Source organism: Elephas maximus, chromosome 22 (genome assembly GCF_024166365.1).
Source record: "Elephas maximus indicus isolate mEleMax1 chromosome 22, mEleMax1 primary haplotype, whole genome shotgun sequence".
Classification (NCBI taxonomy): domain Eukaryota; kingdom Metazoa; phylum Chordata; class Mammalia; order Proboscidea; family Elephantidae; genus Elephas; species Elephas maximus.
This window is the reverse complement of record NC_064840.1, coordinates 20,049,298-20,071,478: the sequence shown is the minus strand read 5'-3', so window position 1 is coordinate 20,071,478 and position 22,181 is coordinate 20,049,298. Positions and strand designations below refer to the sequence as shown.

The following is a 22,181-nucleotide window of genomic DNA, read 5'->3' as shown; positions in this document are numbered from 1 at the left end:
GTGCTGTCACTAACAGTGGAGACCAGTTTCTCACAATAAGCATTCTCAGGCATTTGCAGGTTGTCAGTGTTTTCATTCTCATATACGGTCACCATGAGTCGCAATCGACTCGATGGCAGTGGGTTTGTTTTTGGTCAGCATTTTACTATTGCTCTCATTTTAATAATTGAAAAAAAAAAAAAAAAGGAAAAAGCCTCACTTATTTTTCTTGGTTATAAATACAAACCTTCTCTCTGCAGTGATAACTGACCATTAAAAGCCGAAATTTCATGGCATAAGGTTTTTGTTTCTTAGGTGTCTCTCACACTGGAGGATACCGATGGACTTTGGGGGAGGTTGCAATATCTTCTTCCTTCACGGTATAAATGCTGCATGTGAGACACCCTGCTACACAATCCCCCTTTGGTGCCAGAGTGTTCCAGCTGTTGGGAAAAGGCTGCTCAGGCTCTCAGACTTCCTTTCCACTTTGATTGCAGCAGGTCAAGGGTCACAATGAGATCCTTGGTGCTCCCAGCCCCCAGGGGCTGCAAGAACTCACTGGGGGGCTCGAGCTGTGGTGGCGGAGGGGCAGAGCCCACCAAAGATGGAGTCAGAAAAACTGGCAGGTGTGAGACTTGCTTCATGCCACGTGTGGAGAAAGGGACAGAGCTGTGTGTCGTGCCGGGGGAGGATGGCAAGACTACTCCTCAGCCAGTGAGAAAAGCCCAATATACTCAGATGTAGCCATCCAGGTTTACTTCATCCTTTTCTCAGTTATCGGGATTTTTTTTCAATAAACATCTATCACTTTTGTAAATTAACTTGTAAGACATGGACTGCAAAGATACAGTAAAACCTGAGGAAGTCGGAACCTGTGTAAGGCGGAAACCTTTCAGAGAAGAAAAACTCAAATATTTTTTTCCACTAAGAGAGGGTGATAGAAAAGTGGTAAAACTGCCCCCTGCTGAAGGCGGAAAACGTGTGAGACCCAGAAAAACGAGGCGGTCTCCTGGAGTCCCGGGTGTCCCAGGTTTCACTGCGCACATCAAGTACAGGACGCTGCTGCCCCTGGGACCCAGGTGAGGGATTGGGACCAGGGTGGTGCTTTAAGTCGACTTTAGCTTTATCAGAAATGCGTAATTTCTTAAAACAACACTGGAAGCAAATACGACAAATTGTCAATGGATATAAACTCAGGAAGACTATGTTTATTGTTGTCTTGTGATCTCAAGTCGATTCTGACTCATGGCGACCTCACGTGTTACAGGATAGAACTGCACAGAGTTTTCTTAGCTGTAATCTTTATGAAGCAGATCGCCAGGCCTTTTCTTCCATGGTGCCACTGGGTGAGTTGGAACTGCCAACCTTTTGGTTACCAGCCGAGCACAAACTGCACCATCCAGGGACCTCTTAGGGAGGCTACAGTGTCTGTTAGTCTCCTTTGTAGCTGTTTTTCACTGTGCGGGGCCTATGTGCTCTTTAATCCCCAGGGGCCCAGTCTTGAGCCAGCCAGGCAAGTGGCCAAAAAACGCTCCTTCTTGGCATAAAAAGCCGAACACAGCCATCATGTGCTGAAGTACAAATTTAATAAAGCCTTTAGTCCTGTCTTAATCCATAAGTTATCTATGAAAAACAAAAAAAAAGCACAACTTTTTAGAGTCAAGAAGGTGTCAAATACATAATAATCACCATGTGAACATCAGCTATAGAAAGAAGTACAGATCAGTGTTTTTAGATAGTGCAGTATTTCCAAATGATGAAGAATTCAAATGAAATGACAAACTATCCCTCCTCACACACAAAAAAGCTGACATTGGTGCTTATAAACCACTCTCTCCCCAGTCCCCCACTGGCTCCGGTGCTCAGGTAATAAAATCCAGACGGGATCAGCTGATCTTCTGCAGGCTGACAATTACTTAGGCCCCAGCACATATGTACAAACCTGTTAGTACACACACACTTTCAGGAGACATCTTCAAAGGAATTTAGTTCTTAAAGAAAAGTGGCGAGTCCACAGAATCAGGGGTTACGAACACATCTTAAATACTAATAATAAGAAGGTGCCGTCTTTAAATTTCTTGCTATCTTTCCTTCAAAGTAAAACGCATACTCTGTTTCCCCGAGTCCAGGAGCTCTAGCACCCAGGCTTGGGCCCGGAAGGACACTAGGATCCAGCCGATACTGTCTGAAGAAGGCCATGGAGACAGTTCTTGCCTGCTTTGGTGCCAAGATGACGGTTCTCGCTGGAAGGTGTTTTGCTGCTTTGAAGAAAGCTGCAAGTCTAAGTCGGCTTCACCAAGCAACTGAGGGGGAGACCACTGGGCCAGGTACTCCTGGCTTCTAATCTGGCTTCAGTTTTGGTGGAGGGGACACAGGAGGTGCAAAATGAACATGATGAGGTGGGAGAGTAGGTGGCTGTCAACACAGATCACTGAACAGGGCCTTTTACCTCAATTCCCTGCAAGTAGGATAAAGTTCTGGTGATAAAGAGGAGGAATGAGGACAGAGGAACAACGGGTTGGGAGAGAAAACAAAGTGAAAAAAGAAAACCAACCCAGAGGGTGTGTGTTTCCTTGGCCTCACGGGCCTACATCAGTGCAAAGGACTCTGGGTTTCCCTGTGCTGAGGAACAGATGGGGCAGCAGACCCAAGTCTCCCGGGATTGTACAATCTAGGGGGTAAAGCCATGGCCAATGGGCTATAGTACCTCAGGTTAGTATTTGTTTCCTCATTAGCTAACAAGTGAGGCAACTCTGGTTCCCCTTGGGAGCCAGCAGATTTTGGGTGACAGAGTGTTCTGGAAATGGGAGCTGCTCCTACGAGACAATGGTTTTTTTCCTCCCAAACCCAGTGAACGTTTAAGAAGGGGAACAAAGCCGGTGGAGACGCCTGGCCAGCAGCTCAGCCTGCTGAGCATCTGAGGCAGAGTGGGGAAGGACTGCACCACATGGAGCTGTGGTGTCGAGGGGAAGCAGTGCCCTGAACTTCCTGGGCTCTGGTGGCCTCGCCAGCAGGCCCTTTTGGCTCCGTTGGAGCAGGTGGGCCTGGCTATCTGGACAGAGGCTGCTGTGGACGGGATAGAGGCAGAGACTTTGTCGGGTGCATAGAGGCTTGGCAAGGCCTTACCTGAGTAAAGAGTTATCAGAAATGGAAGGAGCATCTTCCGTGTAGCAGGCTTTGTGTGCTCAGGCCCAAGTCTCGGAAACTGCTCTGGACCCTCGGGGGTCCTGCGACTTGTTTGTGCACAGCTCACTCACCAAGGTAAGGAAAGAAAAACGCTCCCCCAGAGGCCAAACTATCAAAAAGAGAAGCCCCTCTACATCACGAGTCCTGGGCTCCAGGACCCTGGCAAGTCGGGAAAAAGGGCCAATGTGGGCGGAATCTGGAGGTTTATTTCCAACACTCCCTTCCCATTAGTATTGCCTGGAGAGTGCTATGTTGAGCCATCATGCTGCCTAAAGTTCTTGGGGCCACAGGGGAGTCTCATGGCTATAGAGAGGGCCAGGGGGCCCATGTCGCCTGGCAGGTCCGTGTGCTCCAGTGAGCCTGGGAGTCTGTGAGGGCAGCAGGTGGGGCCCGGTGTGAGCTAGGAGAGCTCGAACCCGGTGTTCATGCTGATGGCGTAGCGCAGCTTCTCCCGAAGGACGCTTTTCTTGCTGTAGTTGGGCAGCTTGAGCAGGTTGAAGCAGGTAGAGGAGGTGGGCAAGCGGCCGCCTGGCTCCCGCTTTCGGATGGTGAAGAAGCCTCGCAGGACACTGCCCAGGGTGTCCCCAGTGTCCTGAAAGCACACAGCACATCTGGGGTTGGGGCCTGGGAGGCGGCTTGGCCAGACCTTGGCTGAGGCCTGGAGTGCATGCATTGCATGGGGCCCAAGGTCAACCCCCAACCTGATGAGAACGGGCCTTAAAGGGCACATGCAGAGACGCACCCTGATCTCTCCCTGCTGGGCCCTCCTGGGCCCTTCTGTCTTCAGGTCCCCACATGGGAATTCTGTATTAAGTAAACTCTCAAAAGTGGGGTCTTCTGCTAAACCTAAATAGCTAATTACTCTTTAATAGCCAGAATACTATACTATAAAATATGTTACAAACTCAAACAGTTTTGAGGGCAGCCAACACTTCCCTCCTGGCAGACTGCTCCTTTGGGCCAACTATCCCCTCAGTGCGGAAGCCGAGGACCGTCTCATGTCCCAGGAGGGAAGGACCAGGAGCTCAGACAGTGACATCATGAGAGCAGTTGACCCAGAAGGCACTGTGTTTTCTTGCTGGGACAGGACATATAATAACAATGGCTACCACTTATTGAGACCCACTATGGGTCAGGCTTGCACAGAGAGTACGATAGGCCCTAAGCAGTCCACTCCCCATTTACAGATGAGGACTTGGACTTTCCCAGGGTGCTGCACTTGCCCAGGTACACACACACCAGTGGGCGGAGGAGGTGGCATGCACACCTGCGTCTGTCCCACCTCTAAGCCCATGTTCTTTCCCTCTCAGGTCTGGAGCCCTGTCCCCCAGGGGCTCTTCCCTGAGGAGGTAAAGAAAAAGGGCACTCCAACAGAGCACTGACACCCCTGGGTAGCCTGAATCTGTGGGACTCTGTGCCAGGTGGCCTGCTCTCCTGCCCTTCCCTGCTGCGATGCAGACTGGGCGAACACCTGACAAGGCAGGTACCACAGACAACAACTAGGAGAATGCTGCCTGCGAGGCCGGCTCTTTCCCAAGTAGTGGTACCTGGTCATCCGACACTTCAACACAGCGGATGGAGAAAGGAGGCTTGAGGTAGGCGAATCCCAGCAGTGGGGGCCTGGAGCAGCTGGTCACAAACTGCAACACAAGGCAGGGTCAACAGGGACAGAGCGGGCTCTCGCTCCTTCTGGAACAGGCACGACGGCTCTGCCGTGCTCTGTGGCTCTCTTACCCATTCACCACCAAGTGACAGAGAGATGTATCCAACCCTTTAACTGGGATAGATTCCCCATCTTTCTTCAGGGTGCTGCTCTTGGGACTAAGACACATGAAATCCTCACCAACAGACATGACTAACCAGACACAGTGTCAATAAACTCCCAACCAGGGACAGTGTGAAGTCCCCAGGAGGCAGGTCTCATGGGATTGCAGTCTCATCTCAGTGGGACTGGGTCTCAAATATAGTCAATGGCATAGGATCTGTTGACTGACACCCTCTGTTACGGAGAGACTGCAACGAGAGCAGAGGCGGGGAAAAGCAGGTGATGCCCACTTCAGTGGGCCTGGGATGGAGGGCCGGGCCTCTGAGCTGAGCACCCTGAGCTAGGCACAAGGAGTCCTGGTGTGGCTCACACCTCACCATGACTGTTTGCACTGCAGACAGTGACAAACCAGGACCTGGTATCCCATTAGCCACACAGGGCAGAACACGGTGTGCTCACCTGAGCACCGAGCCTGCTGGTTTACACAGAAACCTGTGTGAGCTCAGCTCCTGGGGCCACTTCCTGACACACTGACCTGCTCTCGGCGCACTGCCAAAAATCAGGCCTGAGAGCTGGTGAGGCTGCAGGGCAGACCGAGGTACTGGGCACCCCGCATGGGGCCTGTGGCAGCCGGCCACACCTGCCTGCTCCCCCTGGAGTGCCTGGCTTTCTCCAGATGGCAGCACCCGTGATGTCTCCCTGAAGGCGCTAGCTCCTGCCTGGTCAGATGCATCTGACCCATCTGAAACACAGACGGTTACCTGCACAGGAAGTGCTAAGAGACCATTTGCTTTCTTCAACGTGACAGTCACTGCAAGCGCTCTCCTCTAAGGGACAAAGAGGCCTGCTACTTGTAACACAAAGCTGTGTTCCAAAGCTCAGTGGCCAATTGAGTGTCTGGTCTTACACTAAGTATCACCATTTAAACCATGTTAGAAACGGCTGCGAGATTCCTAAGACCATCCAGTTTATGTGTTTTATATACCAGGAAAGGTTTTTAAGAAGGAATTGACAAGATAGATTACTATTCTTTTTTTTTTTTTTAATTGTACTTAAAAGTGAAAGGTTACAATTCAAATCAGTTTCTCATACAAAAACATATACGCAAATTGTTATGTGACTCTAGTTGCTCTCCCTACAAGGTGACAGCACACTCCTTCTCTCCACCCTGTATTCCCGTGTCCATTCAACCCACTCCTGTCCCCCTCTGCCTTCTCATCTCGCCTCCAGACAGGAGCTGCCCACACAGTCGCATGTGTCTACTTGAGCTAAGAAGCTCACTCCTCACCTAGATTACTATTCTAAGGCAAGTTTTATTTTCCACAGTAACAGCCGTAGCAACAGTAGCTGATATTTAGAAAGCTTTGCTGCGTCTGTGCTGGGCCCAGGGCTTATTACATATAATCTCCCCCCATCGCTCTAAGGCTGAGCTGCGATCACGCTTAGTGCTGTTTCAAGGATGAGGTGACAGACACGAGGCGTGACTTGGCGGAAGTTACAGAGCTAGTAGGTGATGGCACCAGAACTGGAAACCAGGCCCCTGATCTGACCATTACTCTACACTGCCCCTCCTGGTGACTAAACAAAGAAGAAAAAAAAAAAGACTAAGACCCAGGAATACTTGGTACCTTTAGAAAGTTCTCTTTTTAAGATTTTTTCTTAAAAAGACAAAAGTAAACAGTTTTTTTTTTTTTTTTTTTTTGGCAGGGGATCAAACATAAATTGGGGACTTTTTAAAAAATGAGGGGAATGTTTGGGGATGGGGAAGAGGAAAGTATAAAGAAAGCAAGAGAAAGGGGAGAAGGTAGGTAGCCAGCCTTTGCCTGGGTGCAGGCGGTCTGGCACTTGTGCTAATTGAACAGGTGCTGCGGAAGGGTGAGGTGTGGGATCTGGCCGACCCTCACCAGCAATGGGGAGTCCCACCTTCCCGTGGGGCCTGATGGACTCCCACCCCCAGAGCAGAGAGCAGAGCTGCTGTGGGTGTGCATCTGAGAGGGAGACGGTGTGCATACAGCCTTTTGGAACGTATGGGGCTGCATCAGTGGGACGGGCAGCCCATGGGAGCGCCTGTGCACACCTGAATGCAAGCCACTCAGACCTGCTGCCCTGGTACAGTGGGAGAGGGGAGGGGAGATTTCAACCCAGGACAGGAGGAAGAACGGAGGGCGTGGGAAGCCCCCTGACGCTCTGCCATCAGCACATTTGAAAAAGCACAGCCACATGCACCCCTGCAGGACAGTTCAATTTCTTCCACCCACTCTGGATCCTGTTTGCAGCCACAGAAAGGAGCAGGCATAGGACAAGGGCTGCAGGCTTGGTTAGACACAAACGCCTGCTCTCTAAAGACACAGATGCCCGCTGTGTTGGTGATGAGTGCATGGTTAGGAGACACTGGCTTCTGTCTTTCTAGGCGAGGCGGGAGTGCACGTATTCATGGGTTGGCAGAGACTGCTTTGCCTATGAGAGGTAATGCTGGCAAAACCGAAGTGATTCTCCTGAGAATCGACTTCTGGAATCCTGTCTGCCTGCCCACCCAGACTCTCTTGAGAACTGTGGAGAGTGTGAGTGCGTTTCCGTATTTGAGGGACTGAACTGAGGGCCTCTCAATGGGAATGAACTGGCCTCAGGATGACAAAGACAACAGAAAACCAGCTGCCATTTCAATCGGCGGTGATATTGAATATGTTGCCTCGACAACTGTGGTCACAGGAACCCAGGTTCAAGAAACCCGGATGTCCAGAGGGAAGTATTTCAAGGCATTTGTATTTGCCCCAGAATATGGTAAGATGTTCACAATACACTGTTCGACAAAAAAGCAGGTGGCAAAATGATGATTCCATTTTTAGAAAAACATACACTTACACAACACATACGCAGACGGTGTCTCTATAAACATAACACTTGGCTGCTGTCAGCACCAAAAAACAATGTGGTGGTGGTAATGGTGGGACACCTTGAAGGCTGACAACAGAACAGGGGAAGTGGTTAATGTCAGCCACTCAACTTGCAAAAATATACACTGATATCAGACTAATTAACTGTGTGTGTTTTATTGGGACACTGTATCTGTGTGTGTGTGTTGTAAATATATGTTTCTCCACTTATGAAAAAATACAGAAGGGTACACAGAGGTGGAACCCTGGTTAAGAAGAACGTAGATGGTTTAAGATTCTTCACAGTAGGATTATAGTTGTTTAAACTTTTGCTTGTCTGTAAGGCAGTAAACATCGTTTACTTCTATAAGAAAAGGAAAGAAAGAAAAGAGACACTAGCAAGGCCAGCCCTGTGAGGAGGAAGGAGATAGTGCTGAGCTCCCCCTACCTGCCCGCCAGCCTGCCTGCGCAGGGGCCCTGTCTCCGTGAGCAGGTGAGCAGGCTGGTGGGCTTACCTGACTCAGCCTCGCCTCTCCAGCTCCTCTCTGGTTACTACCTGCCTGAACTCACGGCCTGTCTATGGGGAGAGGATATGCTGATGATATTGGAGGTCCTCCTGATGAGTTTACTTCTTTCTAGTGAAAGTTATTACCTCACCCGGCCTCCAGGTTTATGAGAATACCTATGTAGGCATGAACACAGGCACAAGTAATGAATAAAATACCTTCAGAAACATGGCTCTCTCGTCGGGTGTGAAATCGGAGGCCAGAATATCCCACAGCCAGATAATGACCCTGTGACTTCCATGGAAACCACCGTAGTACACTGTGTGCTTCCTGCAAACAATCAGGACAACAGGCACTTACCAACAGATATGGGTCGGCGCTGTGTTTAGACAAGCAGGCACAGTGAACTCTTGCAGGCCTGGAACTCTATTACCTTCTCTTTAAAGCCACAAGCCCATGCTTTAGCAACCCATCTCTCTGGAAGCCAAACGGCTGGAGAGGTCATGAGCTGGCCCTGCCGGTTTGGAGCAGAAGCCAGCCACACATTTCCTAGAGCTTCAAGAGCCCAGCAGTCCTCAGGACCTGCTTCCACTTACCAGTCAAGCAGCTGAACTTTTTTTCCCAAAGTGATTCAACTGGGGAGCAGGGAGGAAGAGTACATTGGGAGATGGGTTCTGAAAAACACTGTCCCAAAGGCAGCAAGGGGAGCAGCTTGCTTTCTGGAAGGCCTATGAACCTCCCCCTCTCCCTCCCCCTCCCATCTGCCCCTTACTTTAAATCTTCCAGGTCAATCTCGGCATTGTCACCGGAGATGAGGCGCTGCAGTTCTGGGGTTGAGAACATTCGGATCCACTCGGGTTTGATAATGGAACGGAAGCCACTAATGAGGGCAGCCGTCTGGTTTTTGATTTGAGTGTGCATTCGAAAATGCGCCATCAGGTGGACGTAGCTGATTCTGTTGCCAACGAGGCAGAGAAAACGATGGAAATGAACAGAACAAGCTGTTACCAGTGAGTTGAAAGATAACCCTTACAAAAAAACACACACAGCAGTCCCAGAGTACTTCACTGAAACAATGACGATGACAACAATGCCAGTGCCCCAGAACAGCACACCGTATGCTGGTCCTAAGCTATGCATGCAAGGGCATTCCCTCAGCCACTGCCCCCCAAACCCTTTGAGTCAGACATCACAGTAACTCCCACTGCACCCAGAATCAAAGTGGGACATTGTCCAGGTAAGAGGGTGCAAAGAGTACTTTTACATTTACTTAAACTTATTCCTATGGACATAAACCAATTCCAATATAGTTCAGTCCATGATTGGAATCAGCTTTCAAGCAGAGACAAATCGTTTCATGTTGAAACTTCAATCAAAACCTTGCTAGTCTTACATTAACAGTCTAGAGCCATGGAAAGGCAGACCTGCAGAATGTTGTGAACAAACACAGTTGGGTCACGTTCAAGTTCAACTGGGAAGTCAGAGCAACTGACAATGGTCCCAGGCAGAGGGTCTTCAGGGTCTGCTTTTATGAACAGAATAACGTCATCTATAATTGTACGATTCTTTTCAACAGTTAAATCCATTCCAAAAGTTTTGCCAGCATTGCTGATTTCTTAGCAAATCATTTATTCAGAGACTGAAGAACTTGAGTGCAGCCAGGGTACAACTCTCACAGATTCTAAATTAATAGAGCCCAAGTAAAGATGCTTTCTCTTACAAGGTCAAAGTTACTGACCTTGAAAGTATCCCCCCTTTTTTTAGTATCCTGCAGTGAATTTGTAGCATATACATATGAATATTTCTATCATTGCTATTCTTTTCATGCACTCTTTGAAGCAGGTTACTAATACTGTTTCTATTTTACCAAAAGAACGAGTGAGCTTGAGAAACATTTCCCTTCGACACCCAGGAAGTACAAGACCAGATATCACCCCAAAAGAGAGGAACTGGTGTCGCCAAGCCTGTTAAGTTACTTGTTGGCAGAACTGAATACCCTCGCCATCATACTGAGGGTTTAGGCTAAGAGTAATACAAGCCTTTGTTAAACGAGTTTCCCCGTAGGAGGTTTCACGGCAGAACTGGAATCGCACTCCGTGAACACAGCCTGCACCGGCCCACCTCCTCTGGCTGTTATACATGAAGCTCCTGCCATCACCTCCAGCCTGGAACGTGGCCTTGCTCTGGGTGGCAGGCTCCATGACACGTCACAGGTCTGGTGATGGTGACAATCCTGCTCCCACTGACATCATGGATGGTGGTCTATGTGCACTATCTCACAGGGAGCCCTCTGAAGGAGACAGGGCAAGCCCCATGTCAGAGACTGGGGAACAGCCTCAGAGTGGCTGCAGGTTGCATGGCGGGTAGGACCAGGATTCACCCCTGCTCCAACTCTTGTGCCTAGGCCCTCTCTCCCTCCCAACATGAGTTTCCACATAGGTGGTTTCCCAGCCTGAGCTCATTGCCCTTTCTAGGCTTTCCACACTAATGCCCCATGGCCAAGGGACAAAGTCTGTGTATTTTAACCATGATGAGAAGAGAGTCTGTCCTCCTGACTACTCTGACAATCTAAAATCTAAAACTCCCTATGAATGCAGACTGACCGGGCCACCAGGCCTGAGAGGACCATGATGCTCGGGAACAGTGGTCTGTGATGGGTGGCTGACCCAAACAGCTCCCCAGGTGGGACTGAGCTCTCACTTACCATTAAAGAGTGATGCTCAGATTAATAGTTCAAATGCTCTGCTGAGCCGGGTGGCAGCAGGACTGATGGAATGATAAAAGGGCCAATATCTACTCCTCGTGCTGGGTTCTGCTGTTTTAATTTGGTAAGAAGAGGGTAGGGTGGATAGTACATTGAAGGGTTTTGATTCTGGAGACCAATTAGGGTGATGTTTATGATAGGTTCCTAAAAGCCCGTTCTCTATCACGACAGCTGCCAGGCCTCAGTCTCCTTGATTCCCTGTGTCTAAGTCGGACGCATCTGAATTCTCCACTGTTTTCCCAAGAACAGCATTTCATACAATGGCCACATGCTACCATCCCACCATGATCTGCCCCTCCAAGATGTCTTTCTGCCTGCATGCCCTCTGCATGGAGGATAGTGTGCCTGACCAGCTCCAGCTCCATCTGTCTGCATTTAGTTGTTGTTAGGCGCCGTCGAGTCAATTCTGACTCATAGCGACCCTACGCACAACAGAACGGAACACTGCCTGGTCCTGCACCATCCTTACAATCATTGTTCTGCTTGAGCTCATTGTTGCAGCCACTGTGTCAGTCCACCTTGTCGAGGGTCTTCCTCTTTTCCACTGACCCTGTACTTTGCCAAACATGATGTCCTCCAGGGACTGATCACTCCTGACAACATGTCCAAAGTACGTAAGACGGAGTCTTGCCATCCTTGCTTCTAAGGAGCATTCTGGTTGTACTTTCGTTCTTTTGGCAGTCCATGGTATATTCAATATTCTTCGCCAACGCCACAATTCAAAGGCAGCAATTCTTCTTTGGTCTCCCTTATTCATTGTCCAGCTTTCACATGCATGTGATGCAATTGAAAATACCATGGCTTGGGTCAGGCGCACCTTAGTCTTCAGGGTGACATCTTTGCTCTTCAACACTTTGAAGAGGTCCTTTGCAGCAGATCTTCCCAATGCAATGCATCTTTTGATTTCTTGACTGCTGCTTCCATGGATGTTGATTGTGGATCCAAGAAAAATGAAATCCTTGACAACTTTAGTCTTTTCTCCGTTTATCATGATGTCTGGTTATCATTGCCCAGTTGTAAGGGTTTTTGTTTTCTTCATGTTGAGGTGCAGTCCATACTGAAGGCTGTGGTCTTCATTAGTAAGTGCTTCAGGTCCTCTTCACTTTCAGCAAGCAAGGTGGTGTCATCTGCATAACGCAGGTTGTTAATAAGTCTTCCTCCAATCCTGATGCCCCATTCTTCTTCATATACTCCAGCTTCTCGGGTTATTTGCTCAGCATACAGACTGAATAGGTATGGTGAAAGAATACAACCCTGACACACACCTTTCCTGACTTTAAACCAATCAGTATCCCCTTGTTCTGTCTGAACAACTGCCTTTTGATCTATGTAAAGGTTCCTCATGAGCACAATTAAGTGTTCTGGAATTCCCATTGTCCGCAATGTTATCCATAACTTGTTATGATCCACACAGTCAAATGCCTTTGCATAGTCAATAAAACACAGGTAAACATCCTTCTGGTATTCGCTGCTTTCAGCCCAGATCCATCTGACAAAAGCAATGATATCCCTGGTTCCAAGTCCTCTTCTGAAACTGGCCTGAATTTCTGGCAGTTGCCTGTCGATATATTGCTGCAGCCGTTTTTGAGTGATCTTCAGCAAAACTTTGCTTGCGTGTGATATATTCTGTGTCTACAGCCATCATGAAATGCTTCAGAACACAGTGGCCTGGGTGCCTCTGACCTTAGAAGTACCACCACCAAAACAAATTGTCAATTCTTATTTCACAAATCAAATTTAATGCAGTTTCTGCCTATGAGCTGTAACCAGGAAATCCCATTCCGTTATTTATGGCCTCTTTCTACTTTATCTTAATAAATTCTCAACGTAAACCCCAAGAGCCAGAATGAAGTCTTCTCAAGTGGTGACCTTAAAAATCTAATTGCTGTACTCACTTATTTTCATTTGTAACAGGAATGGTCTTCCCTCCAGGAATCAGTTCATGGCAAACGAGCTGGGGGAGAAGACGGACAGTAATTACTAGAGGGAATCCTAATGGGGAAACAAAGCTTCCCAAAGGTGAAAGAGCCTGACACAAATGTCCACAATAATGACAGAATTCAGACGGTACGTTTGGGACAATCCTTTTTCACAAAAAGCCAGGCTTAAGTATCGACAAGCAGACCTCGGGGGATCGACAGTAAAGGTTTCTCCTCACATGATCCTTGTTCAGACATTCGTCTTAAGGCTCCAAGGTATCATGAAGGAGAACGTGGTAACGTTTATTAGCGCACGTTAGGATGAGTAAAGGAATTCTGGTACATCCATACACTGGAATACCGTTCAGCTTTTACTAACAAAGATGATGGGAAAGGTATAAAAAGCAGACTACATTATAGTATGCATTGTGTGGTACCATTTCTTAGGGAAAAAAAAATTAGAGACATGTCCAGAGGAAAAACCTAGAAGGACATTGATGATAAGTTAACAGCGGTGCCATCTAGGCACTGGCATTACAGTGGTTTTCATTTTCCTCTTTATGCTCTTATGGCTGAATTTTCTGTTTGGAGTTTGCATTATCGCAATAATCGGGGAAAAAAAAATTCCTTTTTAAAAAGCATGTTTGGAAAAAAGCTCAAAATCTGATGGAAGATTTATCTGAACACTCCATAAAATCAACTGCTTCTCTCAACTTCACGAACACTTCTGTGGGCAAACGGGATGTGGGAAGGTTTGACCTAAAAATCAAAGGATGTGTTGAAATGGCAATTGTTTTGTTATATATATTTTTACCACAAAAAAGACAAAAGAGACAGACTGTGTGTGCAAAGCCCTCAGCACAGCAGCACCTGGCACTGAAGTGCTCAACGGCCATTAGCTACAACCAAATAAAAAATAAATAAAAGGATGCATAATGTTTAAGCTAATTTCAACAGGAGTTCTATTAATATACTATAACTCTGTAAAGACACAGAAAGGAAAAACAACTCATCGTCCCACGGCTGTCACATCTTGGGGCAACCAGAGGATTTTGCAGCTGGAAGGGTCCTTAGGACGCACTCAGCCCAGTGTTTCCCAAAAAGGGTTCCAGGGAACACCTTGTGGTGCGTTATTATTCGGAGAATGACCTTGTGAGATAGCCTGCTTTCTTTCTTTGAAAGAAGACTTCTGTGGTCAAAGGAGCTGGGGAGCCTTGAGGTGAAATACAACTAAACCAGGGTTTCTCTCATGGGTTCTCAGAGCCCCAATATCCCTGCTGCTCTGTGGCCCCTCAGGAGGAGGACAAGGCACATGGGCTTCCCAGCTGCAGAGTGTTCAGTCACACTGGCCCCATCGAGGACCCAGGTCTGACAAGCAACACAAAAGTGCTGAGATGAGGGCAATGTGGCTCAGGGAGCCCAAGTGGCCTCCCTGAGGTGACACAGATACAATCCAAAAAGCTGGCTCTGCACTACTAAGCTCGTGGTGCAGTTCCCTCAGAGCACACACATGCACACACAGACGTTCCCTCTTCCACTGGACGAGGCTGAAGGAGTGAGGATGCTTTAGAGAACGGCCAAGAGGAGCACTCTGGGAAGAAACCTTTCCGGTGGCCACATTTCCAAAGGTCTCTTCTTCCTGCTCTGTTCTGAACGACAAGCAGGGACAAGGGCAGGATTCTGGGAGAGGCACTTCTCAGGTGGCTTCTTTCCCCTTGTTAAGTCATAATCCTCCGTTTGTAACCTAATCCCCACCAACGTAACGTGAAGCAATGTTACAAATGGGGAATTAGGGCTTCCATCAGGGATTACCTTAAGATGCGATAGAGGCAAAGCAGGGTCTTTGTAGGGAGCTCTCTGAGGGGTGAGCAGGCAAAGGTGAAGGAAAGGGGGACAGGGCGGGGGTGGGGGATGGGTGAGATTTCCTGGGGAAAGCACCACGCCTGGGGAGGTCTCAAGAAGCCAATGGAGGGAAGGGAAAGGACGCCTCAGCCAAAGGCTGACCTACCTGACCCATCACGTCTTCATCGTAAGAGAGTGTCAGACCCAGGTCAGAGATGTCCCCGTCGTAGCGCTAATCCAACAGAGAAAGGGAAAGGATCGAGGCTGAGGAACGCTATATCCTGGAAGAACTTTAATTCTTCCCCTTCCACGAGGCGCTCTTTGGTGGTGTTAACAGCTTGAAGCAAAGGCAAAGGCCACTCACTCCCCTGAGGAAGGAGGCTGAGTCTGCAGACCTGAGAGGGAACGTAGTGGTGGACAGGGCCTGCGGTGGCTACAGAGAGGGCCCCCTCACCACAGCAAGACAGCAGAGTGTGGGAAGGCTCAGGCCACGGCACGCACACAGGGCAAAGCTACACCTGGCAGGTGGGAGTTCCCCTTCCACACTGACCTTAATGGAAGTGAGGTTTTTGTAGAACTCTGAGTCCAGAGAAGGCAGCTCGTCCACAGAGCTGTAGAAGATGCTGTGGTGGTGCCCAAGCAGCTGGCTCAGGAAGAAGGAGGCGAAGGGCACGTCCACCACGATTCCCTGTGGGGAAGAGACAACCGCTCGCAATTCTACCATCCAGGCTGACACTTCCGTGACCCAACTAGGGGTGTCTCAGGTTGCAGAGGTGGCCCAAGGGCAGCTCCAGGCCCTGCCTATGTTTTCAATCCCTCTCCATCATTGAACAAACACAACTGAGTACTTCCTGGGGACACGAGAGCAGAGTGGGTAAGAGCGCAGGTTTTGGAGCTCAGGGACTAGACCCAGCCCTGCTACTGCTGGGCTAGGTGACCCTGTGGCACCCTGACTAAACACCTGCTTTCTCACCTGGAAACGGGGACCAGCCCCAGCTTCTCGGTTAGAACATTCAATGAAGCCATGAAAGCAAAGCCTGAACACAGCACCTGACCCTGCCAGGCTCTCAGTGTAATGGTGCCTGGTGGGTGGTGGGTGCTGGCCACAGGCATGTGCAGGGTGCTGGGGGAGCAGAGGAGGCCTCTCACCTGATGCAGGCAGGGAAAACTTCCAGGAGGAAGAGATACCTAAGCTAGACCTATAGGAGCAGGACACGTCAAGGCCACAGGCAGGCTGCAGTGACAGACTGCAGGTCTGTCTGGCCACAGTGCAGTCTGAGGGTGGGAGGGCCAACCATGAGGCCAGGGAGGCAGGAGGGCCAGGTCAGGTGGGGCCTCGGAAACCTCCCCGGAGTGTGGGTTCTACCCTGATGGCTCCAAGCAGGGAAGTGGCAGATTTGTACTTCAGGTGGGGAGTGGGGTGGAAGGAGGAAGTCAGGAGGCTTGGGATGCAGCCAGGAGGTCAGTGCCTAAAGCAGGCAGAGCTGCCCACGGCCTGCACTAGGGCAGTGCCGTGGGGTAGAAAGGAATGCAGAGACTGGAGAGATTTCGGAGGCAGAGTCAACCACACTCAGTCACCTGCTAGAGGGACCCAACCCCAAAAAAACCCAGTTGCTGTTGAGTGGATTCTGACTCATGGTGACCTCATGTGTGCAGAGTAAAACTGTGCTCCACAGGATTTTCAAGGCTGTGACTTTTTGGAAGATCACCAGGCCTTTCTTCTGAGGTGTCTCTGGGTAGGTTCAAATCGACAGCCTTCTCGCTAGTAGTCAAGTGCTTAATCGTTTGTGCCACCCAAAGGCTCTGTGCACAGGACCCAGTAGGTGCTAATTCCTCTCATCACAACTGTTACTGTTGTGGGGCAGGGGGAAGAGACGAAGACATTCTCAAAAGACAGGAAGCCAGGCCTTCCAGTGAGCCTAGACTCTTCTGGGTCTCAGCACAGCTATACATTTAAAGGAAAAGCATGGCCTATGAAATTTTTTTTTTTAAATGACGGTTGTGGAGGGAAGGAGTTCCTGGGCAGTACAAACAGTTAAAGTACCCGGCTGTCAACCAAAAGGTTGGAGGTTTGAGTCCAACCACAGGTACCACAGAGGAAAGGCCTGGCAATCTACTTCTAAAAACTCAGCCACTGAAAACCCTATGGAGTGCAGTTCTACTCTGACACCCATGGGGTCTCCAAGAGTCGGAGCCCACTCAGCGGCAACTGGTAGTGGAGGGAAAAGAACTGCCATTCATTGAGTATCTGAAAGGTGCTCCTTTGCAGAGGGTACTCAGTTCATTTCCTATGAAATAGGAACTGTCTCCATTTTGCAGATGTGGAAGCAGAGAGGTGAGCCTGGGCCACCCAACTGGTGTAGGGCGGGAGGCAGCCTGGAGGGTGTCTGGGCAGGGACTCGGATGGCATCTGTTCTCATCATGGCCAGGACTAGAGACCCCGCAGGGCGGACTGCTGACGAGCTCCTGCTGCAGCTTCACTTTCTGCCTGGGGGCAGGACTCTAAGAGCAGGGTGTCAGGTTGTCACCCGGGGGTCGTTCTACCTCAGGCAGTGTGGCTCAATGGAGGGGGAACAGGAGCTATGCGGGCCTCACCTGCAAAAGTCTGCACCGCCTGACCCTATGAGACCGAGGAGTAGAGCTCAGAACACCCTTCCTCTTAATCACAATGGTGAGAATGGCAGCTCTGATTTAATGAGGCCGACTGGGTGCCAGGACAGTGGGAGGTGTTTTACACGTACTACCTCACTTACCACCTACGATAACCCAGTAAGGTGGCTTTTATTAGCCCCACTTTACTGATGGAGCCCTGGTGGTACAGTGGTTAAAGTGCTCAGCTGCTAAGTGAAAGGTCAGCAGTTCGAATCCACCAGGCACTCAGCTGGAGAATGATGTGACAGTCTGTTTACGTAAAGATTACAGCCTTGGAAACCCTATGGGGTCACTATGAGTCAGAATTGACTTGACGGCAGTGGGTTTGGTTTTGGTTTACTGATGACAGAAAGCGACTTGCACACAGACACACAGCCAGCTAGTCTTGGCCAGCTGAAGTGAGGTACGTGCTCCATCTTGTTCTAGTCTGCAGGCCAACTCACAGGCACCTCTGGTTTCTTGTGAAGCATGCAAATGAAAACAGATTTAAAAACAATCACACCAACTACAAAAAACTCGACAGAACGTTGCCCTCCTACAACCAGGACCAAGCTTTGACTTGGAAGTACACCTGGCTCTGGCCCACCGGTCCCCACACTTCAGAGCAAGAGAGGACAGATTCAGAACTCGCCTGGCCGAGGTGTGAACGCGGCTCTCCCGTTTAACTAGCTATCACACTTGGGGCCATGACTTCTCTAAGCCTCAATTTCCTTGTCCTTAAAACACAAGAACGGCAGCCAAGTCACAGGACTGTTGAAAAGATCAAACAAGATGACGTGTGTAAAGCACCTCAGGTTTGTGTCCCACCAATCTTGGTTCCTGGCACTCTCTCCCCTACTGTACCCTAGTAATGAGGTGTTTTACATGGCTGGGCCATCACATAAATGATACTTCCAAGACTTTACCGTATTTTAGCTCACTGCTCCTTAGTGTGCCTACCTCATACACAGCTTTCCCCAGCATCTTCCCCACAAACTCAAAAAGCTGCAGGTAATTCTCATGGATGTAGGAGGTGGGCGAAGGATACAGTCTCTCGTCCCCACTGGTTGTCTGCAAGGCAAAAGGGTGCGGAGAGGCAGAGAGGTTAACTGCCTAGTAACGAGCACGCCCAGCCCCTTCCCTTCTCATCTGTCACCTCAAATTTGGCTGCTGTCCACCCCGCTCTCCCGCCCCTTAAGTACCTTGAAGAGATTGAGTGCTGGGTCGAACACCCTCTTGATGATCTCTTCCAGGAACTCCTTGAAAACGCCATCCTGGTCGATCCCTGCCTCATCCACCCCGAGGTCGTTGACAAACTTCACGCGGATCACGCCCTTCATGGCATGCTGGGAGAGCTGCCGAAGCTGCTCGTAGCCGTCCTGCCCAGAGCAGAGTTGCAGCGCATTAGGATCCCAAGGTCTTCCGCATCATACAAGACGCCCTCCCCCAGGCTCCTGGGGCCCCGGGCAGAGCTTCCCCTGTGTGATTACTAAAGCGTGAGCCGGGACACAAGGTGCGGGAGGGAGAGCAGTGCTCACCCGCTTTCCGACGGGAGCCTGTCACAAGGAAAGGCGAGTTTTGGAAGTATGACTTTACAGTTCTTTGGCCAGGGGAGGCTGCCCTCCAGAACAGGCAAAGCAGAGAGATAGGAAATTAGACGAGATGAGTGATGACAAGCTCTCCGCCATCAGACAAATGCTGGAAGAAATAAGGGTAAGATTTCTCTCTCTCTTTTGATGCTAAGAGTATCTTTCTTTCATGGTAAAAAACAAACAAAAAACAAAAATCCAACTTAAAGAATGCTATAAAATGAAAAATAAAACTAACCTCCACCTCTGGTGCTTTTCCCAGATCATGAAGAGCCTTGTGAGTCATGCTGAGGAACTAAGATTTTATCCTGAGGGCAATGGGGAGCCATAGAAGGTCTAAGGAGGGGAGTGATATAGTTGGCTTTCTGTCAAAAAAAGGCCTACTGGTGGCAGGGCAGATGGAAGGCAGGGGTGGGACAGGAAGCAGGGAGACTGGGGTGCAGGAGTGATGGGGGCCTGAGGTGGGCACGGCAGTGGGGAAGGGAAGCCCCAGCATACCTCTGGCTCGTAATCAGCTGTCTCCACACACCTAGCCTTTCAGCTCATCTTTCCTATCCAGAACGCAACACACCTGATCCCTGGGACAGACCTTTATGGTCCTATTAGGTCATCTTGTTTCGTGTGTCTCTGGATTCTAATCTGTCAAGGTCTTCCTGGCTCCTGCATCTGTCGTCTAATGTATTTCTGGCGTCTGGGACTGATCAGCAAGCTGTGTATGTTTTCATTCCAGAGGAGCGATTATAAAAAGCAGTGCTGAACAGGACAGGGTCTAGGGAGCAGTCCTTCGGCCAACAAGAGAGACCCAACACCAGGCAAAATCGAGGTCTTCAGATGCTGTCATCTAGCCACTTACAGACCACCCCCGATATCCTATTGCCACCCTCACTCTCTGTCTCAGTTACAACCGCAGCCCTGTCAGGTGTTTTCCTGACATTAGACAGACTAACTCCATAGCACCTAGTCATCTGCCAGGCTGGTCACCTTGTCACAAGCAAATGAGGTCAGCCTGGGAGCCCTGGCGTGAGGGGCCCTGGTATGCGGAGCCCTGGTAGCCTTCCTGCTGATCACATGTCCCCCACGCTCACCTAGTGATGTGAAGGCCTATCCTATGGTGAGTCAGAAGTGTATACAGGGGCTGGGCTCTTGAATTGGAGAGCAAGGTAAAAATGCCCGTGAAATCCCCTACGTCATCTGTATGAACAGGAACATGCTTTTGTGTGCACACACCTGCAAGCACTTTTTATGCCCGTGCAGTTTGATATGTGAAGTAAGATGAAAAGGAAGGCAAAAAGGGAAGCCCCCTGCAGCTGTCGCAATACTTAAAGCATTCTGCCTAAATTTAAGGCATTTATCTCAGCACTGGGTTGGGGACAGGTGGAAAATTCTAATATGTTACAGGGCTTACTCTGTTCTGCTTTAGAATTGTATCTCCCTAACAGGGTTGCTACAAGTCTGTGCTGACTTGATGGCACACAACAACCTTAACACAAGTCCCTGGGTCGCACAAATGGTTGAGTGCTCAACTATTAGCGGAAAGGTTGGTGGTTCGAACCCACCCGGAAGTGCCCTGGAAGACAGGCTTAGTGATCTGTCTTGATCACAGCCTTGAAAACCCTATGGAGCAGTTCTACTCTGCACACACGGAGTTGCCATCAGTTGGAATCGACTCGACTGCAACCAACAACAGCCACCACTTTACAACATGTTAGTAGACATGTTTGTGGTTATGCGGATTAAATAAAACGGTATAGGTAAAAGCACTTAGTATGTGGCCTGCAGATGGCAAGTGTTTAAGGGATGTTTGTTGGATTTGAATCTCAGTCTTGATGAGCCCCACATCGCCTTCTTCTATGAATGCTGTAGGGGGGAATCAGGGCCACCTGCTTGTCTGACATATTTCCTGTTGCACCCTACTGCTTTTCAGAAACGGGTCCTGTTATGTGGGATCATGTGCCCTTGGGAAGGTAAGCGTGAGTCTGGCATTCCTCCTCCACAACACTTTTCATAGTGCAGATGCAGAGAACACTGGCCCAGGGCTGGGAGACCTGGCTCCAGGCCCGGCTCTGTCGCTGACACCCAACTGACCATGACTGAGAATCGAACCTTTCTGGTCTCAGTTCTGCCTTGGAGAGGGAGAGAGGACAGAGTTGGCCTAGAGCATCTCCAAGGTCCTTCTGGTTCTAAAATGCAGAGTTCCAGTCAAATTCACCTGTACCTGTGAGGAGGTGACTTCCTGCAGGAATTTAGACTAACACCTGAAAGCCAAACCCAAAGCATGGTCTTCAATACAAAACGTGAAATAGGAAACACAGAATAAACAGCCAGGAGAGCAAAGTGAGCTAACAGCAATCTTTTGATGCCTCCTTAAAATCCACTGGGCTCTAACGTTCTTATAACCCAACCACCAGATCGAGAACAACTGGGGTAACTGTAAGTGACCTTCTCCCCTTCCTAATTCAGTATGACCACCAGTGGTCAAATTCATGACAGGCATGCTCCCGGAAACCAGAGAAGAGGATGGACTTGGCCTGAAATTTCTCACACTCCTCTTTGGACGTTCCTGAGGGCCCAGTGTGACAGGGATGTCTGCATTTCCCAGAGGCAGTGCCACTGAGGAGGGAGTCAGGGGATTGTGCCAAATCTCAGGAGTTACCACAGTCTATGCCACCCCAGCTTCTTCCAGCAGATGCTGGCCAAATCTGAGTGGGTGGCGGGGTGGGGAAGAGGTGGGGGATAGGGCAGTGGGGACTTTCAAAGACAGGGGAGGTGCGTTCAGGTCCGAAGAGGAAAGTTCTGGAGGACGGAGATTATATAACACAACTGGGCTTTCCCTTCGAGTTGAAGCAGAGGTTGCAAACCGGTAGCCCACAGGTAGAATTCAGTGGGAGGACAGGTGTTATCTGACTTGCAGGTAGTTTACAAACTTTAATTAGCTCACAATGAAAAAGACCCAGGGATTTCACACAAAACCTTGAATTTCCACTTTTTCTTAAAAAAATAAGAGCATTTTGCAGCCTAAATTCCCACCCAGCCACAATCAGATGGAGCTAAGAGAAGGCCAGAGTGCTCCAGGCTGCCTGCTCCCCAACACTGAGGTGGGGTGTCCAGTATCATTTATCAGCTCACT

The 22,181-nt window shown here is 49.5% G+C and overlaps 1 protein-coding gene across 6 annotated transcripts in view; it reads right to left on the bottom strand.

The window, feature by feature from the left end:
* Window positions 1–885: 885 nt before the first annotated feature.
* UBE3B (ubiquitin protein ligase E3B) overlaps window positions 886–22,181 on the bottom strand; it is a 58,972-nt gene continuing 37,676 nt past the window's right edge. For 5 of the 6 annotated variants that reach the window (XM_049865214.1, XM_049865213.1, XM_049865216.1 and 2 more), the window contains exons 20-28: window positions 18,668–18,844; window positions 18,426–18,536; window positions 15,385–15,522; window positions 15,001–15,066; window positions 12,969–13,027; window positions 9,082–9,264; window positions 8,528–8,639; window positions 4,713–4,805; window positions 1,610–3,757 (exon numbers count right to left, since the gene is read on the bottom strand). In XM_049865214.1, the coding sequence (XP_049721171.1) occupies window positions 3,566–3,757; window positions 4,713–4,805; window positions 8,528–8,639; window positions 9,082–9,264; window positions 12,969–13,027; window positions 15,001–15,066; window positions 15,385–15,522; window positions 18,426–18,536; window positions 18,668–18,844 (1,131 nt within the window). In that variant the 3' untranslated portion in view covers window positions 1,610–3,565. The other variant, XR_007514839.1, reaches the window with a different exon arrangement.